Genomic DNA, 10,149 nt, shown 5'->3' with positions numbered 1-10,149 from the left:
GACGGCGAGATGTGACTGGGTGGGTATGCGCGGGGGGAGGGTCCCCGGGGTTAAACCCACGGCCGGGGAGGTGGCGGGGGTCCCCGGTGCCCGGGGCGGGGCAGCAGCGCCGCTCTCTGCCGCCCGCCGGGCCCGTCCCGAGCGCTCCGTGCCGCCGGGACATGGGGCGGGAGAGCTGTTCGCACTGCCAGCTAATAGCGGGGTGTTTAATTAGGGTACAACACTCCGCCTTTCGGCTCTTAAAGCAAAACATCCGAGCGGTTTCCTTTGCCGGTTTTAAAACCGGTGAGCAAATCGCGATGGAGCCTGCCCTCGGTAATTAACAGTAATTAACACCTGCCTCCCGAAATCGCAGCACCCGGGCGGTCACCGTTCCTCTCGTGGGCTCCAGTGGCGCTGGTCTCGCGGGTCCCCGTGTCGAATACTCAGCGTTAGGGCAGGTCTGAGAGGAGAAAACATCCCAGTGCGTGTTTGAAAACGTGATGACTCTGGGCCAGAGTGCAAGCTGAGCCCTTTCTGCTGACAGAAAGGCAGTAAGAATGGCCATCGAGCTAGCTTTGATGCAGCTGTGTTTGTGGTGGAGAATGGGGGAAGCCTGATGGAAGGAGACCCGGAGAAAGCAGAAAGCTGTGACCGTAGGAGAATGCAAGAAAGGGAGGTGGTTTATTTTCAAGAGTTCAGAGAATGTGGGTTTAACACTTTGCAAGGGAGATCTACTCCTGTGGATAACAAATATCCTTAACACTGCACAGACTGTACAAAGCATAAGAATTAGGCTGAAGTCCTGGACCACTGGGTGATGGTAGTTCCTTGGTACTGAATATCAGTCAGGGCTATATCACTTCTAATCCCCAAGAGAAAAAAAATTGCTTTGGTTGGTTTGTTTCGGGTGTTTTTTGGGCGGGTTCCTTTGTTTTGTTTTGTTTTGTTGCCCAGAGGTAGGACATGGAGCAGCAGCAGTTTGGAGTTTAAGGATACTCTGGAGCAGAAAGATGGGTGTCGGAGTTTTCAGTGCAGAAGGTGACAGTGCTGTGTAGCTTTAGCAACACTTAGGATGTGGAGGGGTGCTCGGTTTACAGGGCTTGTCCTGACAAGAGCAGGGAGGTGAAGAGAGCCTCGTGGAAGGAACTGCTGGGGCATCACCAGGAAGATGAGAGAGGGAGATGGGTCCTGACAGAAAAAGGGACCTGGGAAAGTGAGCAGTAATCCACACTTGTGTGGTTTCCTTTTGAAAAGCTGCTCCAGCAGGGTGGTAGATGGGGTCAAGAGGGCAGGACAGTCAAGAATGCAGTCAAAACATGTGTGGGATGGGCTGGAGATGAGGACTCAGGGTTCATTATTCAACACTGCTGTTGACTCCCAGCCGCAGCAATTAGGAGAAAGTGATTTTGTGTGGAAGTGTTCCCTTTAATCTCCATCAGATGGCTCCAAAGATGGTGTCAGCTCTAATTACCAAATGCAGTGGGGCTTGCATTAAATAATACTCAAGTGGCTGCAGCTACCTTGTGCCAGCCTCCCTCTCCCTGTGCTAAATACGTTACATTTTGTCTCTTGCTCTATGGGGAGTGCACCACAGACTCTTCTAAGCTGTTAAAGTTAGATGTGTTTGGTTTTGTGATTCCTGGTCCACATGGGTTTAATCTGTGTCCACCACACATTAGAATCGAGTTCAAGTGTGATGCTGTGGGAAAGAGTTTTCTTCTGTACTTTTGTTACCTCCTTGTGGGAAGTTTGAAGATTCTTACATACATTTTGATGCAGTTAACTGTTACTGGACACAAAAGCAAGAAAGATGAAAGAAAATGTGTCTCGGGTGTTTTCTGAGGGTTAACTGGCCGGGCTGGATTGGAGGTGTTTGCCATGTCCCTGCCCCACCTCTCTGGTCTTTACATTAAGCTGCTGTGCAGTACGAGCCCTACAGCAACGCCTGGAAATCCCTCAGGATAACAGCAGATCCTGTGTCTTGGATGGCACTGGCCTTCTGCAGAGCCTGTGGAAGAGGAACACTTGTATCCATGCTCTGTGCTGCTGCCTGTTGCTCCTGGTTCTGCTCTCCAAGCACCTGCAGCCTTGCTCTGGAAAGGCCAAGAGCTGCCTCTTGTCGCTGCTACCCAGCATTAGGCATCTCATCAAAGACTCAGCAGGTAAAGTGGAAGAGTAACAGCTTCAAGACCAGTTGGGGGTGGGGGAAGTAAAAAAGAACCAAACAACAAACCTTAGACTACTGCAGAAAGATGACAGGATTGAGCAAAAGACAGCCTGACAGCAAGGCTCTTCGGTTACTTTATGTAATCATTCAACAGGACAATTTGCCCTTTAAAGATTTACCAGTGAGAGTCTAACAAAGGCTAAACCTTAAAGGATTTTCGGATTGAGTGTTTTTAAGTGAGCTCCTGTGATTTCTGGCACACCAGCACACTCCTTGTGGCACTGAGTGAGCAGAAACATGCTTGTTCTTGGTCACTCTGAAAAGGTTATTACAATAGACAGTGTTTGTGTTGCTGCTTTGATTCCTTAAATACAGGGAACTGTTTGCTTTAGTAATTTAAATTCTAGGAAGAGCAAAGAGCTTAATCTGAAAGCAGCCCAGGTTGGAGCTGTATTATTCTCCACAGAAGAGGTTTATGAAAAGTGAGATACTATTTCCACTCTTCTATGGGCATCTGCAAATGAAAATATTATGGTCACCAGTTTAAACCTGTGCCTGTAAGTCATGGAATCTTTTCTATTGAGATAGTCTGGCAGGAGGAGTGAACACAATATTGGATAATCATCCTCAGCTGGTACTAGTCTTGACAAAAAGCAAGCTACTTCTAATTAGAAACTACTTTAGATGTATAGCTGACTTTATTCAGCTAAAGTCAGGTAAGTCTGTGCCCATCTTTAGTGGAAATTCTGTTTGGGCAAGTTGCTGTCAGTCTGCTGACCAGTGCCTCAGGTAAATGCCAAAAGACCAAATCACAGTGGCTGTAAAATGTCTTTTTTTTTTCACAGTTTGACCCACCAGGTATATATATTAATTTTTATTGGAGATGAGTTGCTAAGAGTTGCATGGGGAGGAAGATATAATTCTAAAATGCCTGTTGTCTAGACAAAATAAGTGATGCACTAAAAATGGCACAAGGTTTAGCAAAGCCTCCTGCCCAAGAGAGAAAGGGCTAACAGAGCTTACAGTGCAGCAAGGGAGGTTTTGATTAGCAAAATGCAGTGGAATAATTTTTAGGATCTCCATCTTACTGTAATGAAATGCATTAATTTTAGTTAAGAGGAGGACCAGATGAAGTGTAGTGCATTTCAGCTCCCGCTGGTCCTGCCATGGCAGAAAAGGAAGAATCGGGTGTTTTTCTTACGCTACTTGAGTGCTTACTTCTTGCAATGCTGCAGTAAACCACAGGATGGGCACTAGGGCCTGAATAACAGCTAAATTTTGGATGTTGCATTCCACTGACCTAATGCCTTCCCTTTGTAGGCTGACACCATTCAGCAGTACCCTTTAGCCACAGGAGGAAAACTTGCTTACATGCAGCAGTTCCTGCCGATGACAGCAGCCCAAGGACAGTAAAACAACAAGAGATGTGTTTCATTTTCAGCAAGACAAACCTTCTCTGACTTTCTGAGATGCCTCCTGGCTGCCCCCCAGCCCACCCCAACATCCTCCTGGCCCTCCTTATGGCCTCACTTGAGGTCACCAAAGTCACCACGTGTCCTGGACTGCAGCTCTGGCTGTGCCCAGTCACGACTAACACTGCTGCACCCTGCTAGTTCTCATAAATATGGATTTTGTAAAAAAATATTAGTTTTTATAGGTAAAGTACTCTAGAGAAGACTTAAATACAATGCAAATTATGCCCTCCTTCTGCTGAAGACCCTGATGACCCAGTCATGGGCTGGGTCAGTGTCTGGATTGCTCCTGGAGGAATCAGCACTTTTCACACCTGACACTGCCTTGCTGGAGATTTATTCCAGCAACATTTGCATCCATTCAAACAGCAGCAGCCTTAAGTTCTGTGTATTCTGTAAATAGAGCCTGTGACAGTTTGTATTCTTCTGAGGTTCACTGAAAATTTTAGCTGTTTAATGGAACATGACTCAAGGCAGAGATTGACACAAAACTCATTTGGCTTCATCAACATTTTCAGGTAACTAAATTTTGTGCTCGTGTTTAATGATGGCAGGAGATGGAGGTTTGAGCTGTTGGATTTGGTCAGCAGAGGTTTTTGATCACTGTCAGTGTTGTGTCTATACAGATCAAGCAATAAAATAAACACACTGGCTGCCTTGCAAAGCTCACAGCTCCCCAGCCTCTTCTCAAGCTGCCCGGTCCTGAGAATGTAACACTCATTGACAACATTATCACAATCTCAAATAATGCAAATTAATAACACAGATTGGGAAGCAGCTTTAGCTGGTGCAGGGATGACTAACACTCATCCCTGCGTGAAAATGTCTTTGTGTGAATACAACTAAAACGGTGTAACTGAAGGTATAATCACTATTTACATATTACAAGGCTGGAGAGAGGCAAATGTATTGCCTGGCGTTGATGAAAGGCTGAAAGGCCCATCTGAGAAAGCACAGGCCAGATGGTATCACATCAGTCCCTGGGAAAATCAGAGGCAGTCCTATCAGAACTTCTTTTTGGGGACATGCAGAAGGTGACTGGGAACAGCCAGAATGGAATTACTGAGGGTAAACCATGCCTGGCTCACCTGCTTTCTATAATAAAGTATCTTTGTGGACAAGGGAAGGAGCGCTGGATGTTCTTCATCTCAACTTTAACAAGGCTCTCAGCACTGTCTCACACAACATTCTTGCACCCAGCTCAGGATGCTACAGCCCACATAACAAAGGGGGCAGAAAAACTGCCTGGGTGTCCAGGCTCAGCCTTTGGGCTGGGCTGGAACCATCCTCTAGGCCCTGGAGGCAGCCACAGGATGACCCCGAAGTGGGAGTTCCAGCCCACACACCTGGGACAGGGCTGCTGGCCAAAGGGATGGACAGGAACCTGCTGAATTCCAGAGGGAGCAAGGCAGGGGCCCAGCCCTTGCAGTGGCAGGCTGGGGGGCTCAAATCCCTCTGGGCCCTGGCAGGGGAAAAGGTGAGCATGAGCCAGCAGATCCCAGGCTGTTTGAGCCGGGCACTGAACTGTTTGTGCCTGGATCCCAGCCTGTGGAAGGAGAGTATCCCCTCAGCTCACCTCATCGTTCCTGTGTGCAATTTCGGGTTTGTATTTCCTCCATACAAGGACTTGGCCAAATCTGAGTTCAGCAGAGGGCCAACACAGCATTCAGGGGCCGGAGCATACACCTGGGAGGAAAGGTTGAGGGGACAGGGCTTGTTCAGCCTGGAAAAAAGAAAGGTTTTAGGGGAGACCTCACAGCAGCCACCCATTTCCTACTAGGAAGTTCTCTGGAAAAATTCCAGCTTTCCACAGTAGCACACAGTGAGCAGAGAGACACAGGGTAGAAGCCAAAAGAGAGAGTTTTAAACTTCTTGAGGGCCACAGAAATGACCAGAGAGCTGGAGCACCTCCCCTGTGAGGAAAGCCTGGGAGCTGGGGTTTTTCAGCCTGGAGAACAGAAGGTTCCACAGAGCCCTAAATATGCCTTTGAAGGGGCCTGTAAGGATGGGGACAAATTTTTCTGGCAGATTGTGTTGTGATGGGAAAAGGGGTAATGGTTTTCAACTGAAGGATGGTTGATTCACATTAGATACAAGAGGTTTTTTAACAATGATGGTGGAAAACACTGGCACAGGTTGCCCAGAGAAAGGGTGGATGCCCCATCCCTGGAAACATTCAAGCTCTGAGCAATATGATCTAGTTGCAGATGCCCCTACTCATTGCAGCTGAGGGTTGGACTGGATGACCTTTGAGGTCCCCTTCAACCCAAACCATTCTGTGACACTGGTTTTTCAGTCTGGAGCCAGTCAAGCATTGGAAGAGGCTTCCCAGAACAGTTGTGCAGCCCACAGCCTTGGAGGTGTTCAAAACCAAACATGGTTCTAACTAACACAGGAGATTCACAGCCAGCAGTGAGGTGAGCTCCTGGGTCCCATTAACAGCACTGTGACACAGAATGCAAGGACAGAGGGAGGCTGAAGAACAGCAGCACCCCCTACTCCAGATCCAGAACACACTGGATGGCTGCTGTTCTCTAGTTCCATCTTTTCTGTGACTGTATAAGGAACAAAAAATGCAATATTTTGTTAACGCTTGGAAAACACTACTTCTCTGAAGGAGTCCTGCGACTCAACCAGCAATGATATAACAGATCCCAAAAAATACTCAAACCCTGATAAAATGGCTCTGAGAGCAAGTTTTTCCCAAGAAAACTACTAGCTCTGGATAACCCAGAAGAGGGCAGGAAAATGACAAGCGGAGTATTACAACTTCTGTTCACACACCAGGTTTCTCAGGGAGAAACTAGCCCAGGAGTTCTCACCTTCTCCTTCAGCTAGTACAGAAGAGAAAGGGGTTGCTCAACAGCTGTTCTGCATAAACACATGGTGCAGGACTCACCAACAAGTCAAGACACTGCAGCAGCTAATTCCTTAAGTTGTTTATTTATCATTGAAGAAACACACAGCAGCAAGTTCTGTGTTGGCTTCAGTGTGACCAGATCGTTCCTTGTTGTTACTGCACCCCAGCTTTGAAGTCAACACAGGCATTACTACAAATCACTTTTTTGGAAAGGGAAAGAATTGACCCTGAAGAGTTGGGGGGGAAATTGAACAATTTCTCCAAAACCACACATTTTAAATATGACAATATTTATAAATCCTTGAAAGGCATGAATTATCCAGTAATGGAAAAAGCAGTTGTGATATTGGCAACAGAAAGTACATAGCAGTATGCTTACCAAAACACTGAAATTGTAAAAGCTGCAAGTTTGATTTGTACACTGCAGCAGTGTGTACATTACTGGAACAATGACTGCAAAGTGGCCTCAGAGGCATTATGGATTCAAGTAAATCTACAGAAAATATCCCAGTGTAGCTAATTCACAATGTTTATTGTATTCAATTCAGATTTAAACAACCTACTGAATTTAGATAGTGATAGAATATCTCAGAAACCGCCTTCCCTCCAAGATACCTGTGTAAAAGAGGGCTTTTTAAACTTTTTGGCTAATTATGCAAATTCTTTTAGCTCTGCTTTTTCAATAATTTCATTGTGTGAACAGAGGCATTTTCAAATGCGTGTCCTGTGACAATAATACCCCATTCCAAACTAAGAAAGACTAAAAATAAAAAGGGCAGCCTGTTTTGGTGCAAGAGAGAAGCTGTACTGAAGACAGCTGTTGGGCTTGCTTTTTATTTCAGCAACCAATGACCCATGAAATAAGCATCATTTGAAAATTTCCAAAAACTGGCATTCAATTTCCAACCTTCTGCTGTGAGTTTTGTGCATGATCAATCTATATGAGTAAGTAATTCATGCTTTCATGTTACCTCAAAACATCGGTTAAAGAATTCCAAATTCAGAATGTTTATAAGCACAAATATAATCTGTGGATTCGATCAAATCAAAGCTAAAACATCGGTTAAACTCTGTGATTCCCACTTAACGTCGTACAGTGGTCCAGCCTTCTTCATCTGTCTCGTTCTTAGCGCGGCGGACGGGCTCGCGCTCCTTCTCTGTTTTCCAGGATCCTTTCTCCTTCTCCCCGTCCCTTTCCCGCTCTTTGGAAGCTGCTGGGGGAGCAGAGGCTGGAGGGGCAGTGGGAGCAGGGGCCGATCGCCGCGCCGGTTCCCGTTCCTCCCCGCGCTCTTCCCTCCTGTCGTCAGCGCGCCGCCACGAGCTCGCTACGGTGCAGGGAGAGAGAAAAACAACTCAGTCGTGCTCCACAGAATGACAGAATGTGTAGGTTGGAAGAGACCTTCAAGATCATCGACTCCAACCCAGCCCTAACACCTCAACTAGATCATGGCATCGAGTGCCACATCCAGTCTTTTTTTAAACACCACCACCTCCCCAGGCAGACCATTCCAGTATTTAATCACTCTTTCCGTGAAGAACTTCTTCCTAATATCCAACCAATATTTCCCTTGATGCAGCCTGAGACTGTGTCCTCTCGTTCTGTCAGCTGCTGCCTGGAGAAAGAGACCCCAGGAGCAGCCTGCAGGAGTTCAAACAGCCCCGACCCCAGCAGTGGGATTTACTGATCCTCAGCCCTGCCAACAGGGAATATGATGACAACGGCCAAATACACATTTTAATTTCACAGGGAAGTCACAGAACTACTCAAAGCTCTTCTCAGGTTTGGGATTGTGGTGAGCAAGCCCAGTGTCATCTTTAAAACACAGTAACTGCAATAAGGATGCTCTACTCATGTACACGGGTTTATGGTGTATAAATATATTCTTATATTAGCAGGATTAAAGTCACAAAAGTGTCCCCTTAGAAATGACTGAACCCTGAAAACAGAAAAATCCTGACTTAAAGACATCTGTGGAAAATGTTTAGGTGTTTGCTGTTACTAAAAGACAGGAAATTGCTCTTCAGCCTACTGGAGTCAGAGGTAAAATGGTACTGAATTACATGACTCCACTGGTAACAGCATCCACCACCCTTCACCGTATGAAAACCTGTTCATTTCCACCAAAAAGGATGCTGAGAGTCCTGCCCCAGCTGTGTGAGCAAAGCTGTGGCAGATGTCAAGAAGTCAAATCCCAAAACCTCTTGATACATTAAGAAGAATTCTCCACACTGAGACCACTCTGCCTTTCCGTCAGCAGCACTCCTGTGTTTGATCCCATGTTCTGTTCCAGCCTGCTCCCAAATGCAGGAACATCCACATTTGGGGCAGAGACAAAATGAGATTCTGAAGGTAAGAATGCAAGAATTGGAACATGTGGTGGTCCCTCCAGGCTAAATGGATTTGCTGTTACTGTATTTTTAGAACAGAGCAAAGGATTAATAAATATACAAAATTGATACAGGTCTGTCATCAAAATTTATACCATTAATAGTGTGAAACCTCATTCAGAAATATTTCTGTCACATTTTAATGGGTTTGAGGGCCAGAAATTACTTTCTGGGATGTTTGTCTTGCTAATCTAAACACAAGGACTACATACACCCAGAACACAATCCCTTGAGAAGTGCATACTTGAAATGTTAACTTCCTACTGTAGATGCAAAATGCTACTAAGATGGAAAAGATACAAATAGTTAAGATTCCCTGAAGAATTCTCAATCGTGCCAAAGGTGCTTTTTATTATTTTGTTTATGGAAAGGCAGTTTAAATACAGGCTGAAAATATAACCTCTTCCCCTGTGAGCCCCTGCCAGCAGTGTGAGGAAGAGGGAGGCTCTGGGTTGAGACTTTAGGGACACAGAAATGAACGTACGCTCTTCCCGCTCGGATCGGAGGGGTGGCCCTCTCCGGAGGGGCGGCTCCCTGTCATCACCACGTCGGTCTCTCATGTCCCTCATGTCACGGCCACCTCTGTCCCACTCCTCACGACGACTCGAGTCTCTCCAGCTGGAAGTTTCCTCAGCTGGCCCTCTCCTCCAACCGCCATCATCCCTTTGGACACACAAAACATAAAACTGAACGTTAAGATTTTTACCTTTGCTGTGGAAAAGAGCACTAATAAATCACAACATGCATATTTACAGACTCAGTGGGTGTCTTTTTTTTTTTTTTTAGCAGAAACATTCTAGAAGTACTTAAACAGAGAAGTCAGACCTGGGACGCCTGAAACGATCGTCTCGATCAAAATCTCTCTCCCTGTCAAATTCCCTCTCCTTCTCGTTTTCATCCCGATCTTTGTCTCGATCCCATTCACGGTCTCCTGAAGGTCTGGAGTCTCGGGGCGGGCCCCAGCTGTCTTCACGAGCCTTCTCTCGTTCTCTCCAGCCCCCTGTAAGAAAGAAACACAGTCAAAGGAGTTTGTGACTGACCTCTGATCTCTCTTGTAGACAAAGAACCTTTTACTTCCATCACAGAAACTGGTTTTACAAGTTCTGACTCCTGAAGATCCAACTCAAGATGTTTGTAAGAAGTTTGAATGTGGGAGGTCAAACAGAGAAAACACTGTTCAAGCTGCTAAATGTAAAGCCAGTAATGCACACCTCATGTCAGGGCTGCCTGGAATGGTCCAGCAGAGCTGGCTGCACCCTGCAGTTTTCAGCCACAAACCA

The 10,149-nt window shown here is 46.2% G+C and overlaps 1 protein-coding gene across 1 annotated transcript in view; it reads right to left on the bottom strand.

Moving 5' to 3' along the window:
- Positions 1-6,545: 6,545 nt before the first annotated feature.
- EIF3A (eukaryotic translation initiation factor 3 subunit A) overlaps positions 6,546-10,149 on the bottom strand; it is a 28,822-nt gene continuing 25,218 nt past the window's right edge. Inside the window, exons 20-22 of the mRNA XM_066190840.1 lie at positions 9,695-9,869; positions 9,354-9,532; positions 6,546-7,806 (exon numbers count right to left, since the gene is read on the bottom strand). Of these exons, the coding sequence (XP_066046937.1) occupies positions 7,565-7,806; positions 9,354-9,532; positions 9,695-9,869 (596 nt within the window). The 3' untranslated portion in view covers positions 6,546-7,564. The remainder of the gene's footprint in view (positions 7,807-9,353; positions 9,533-9,694; positions 9,870-10,149) is intronic.

Source organism: Chamaea fasciata, unplaced genomic scaffold (genome assembly GCF_029207755.1).
Source record: "Chamaea fasciata isolate MVZ Bird 193981 ecotype frontalis unplaced genomic scaffold, bChaFas1.0.hap1 SCAF_9, whole genome shotgun sequence".
In the NCBI taxonomy this organism is placed as follows: domain Eukaryota; kingdom Metazoa; phylum Chordata; class Aves; order Passeriformes; family Sylviidae; genus Chamaea; species Chamaea fasciata.
Note: the sequence above shows the minus strand (reverse complement) of the source record. Positions and strands in the feature narration are given on the sequence as shown.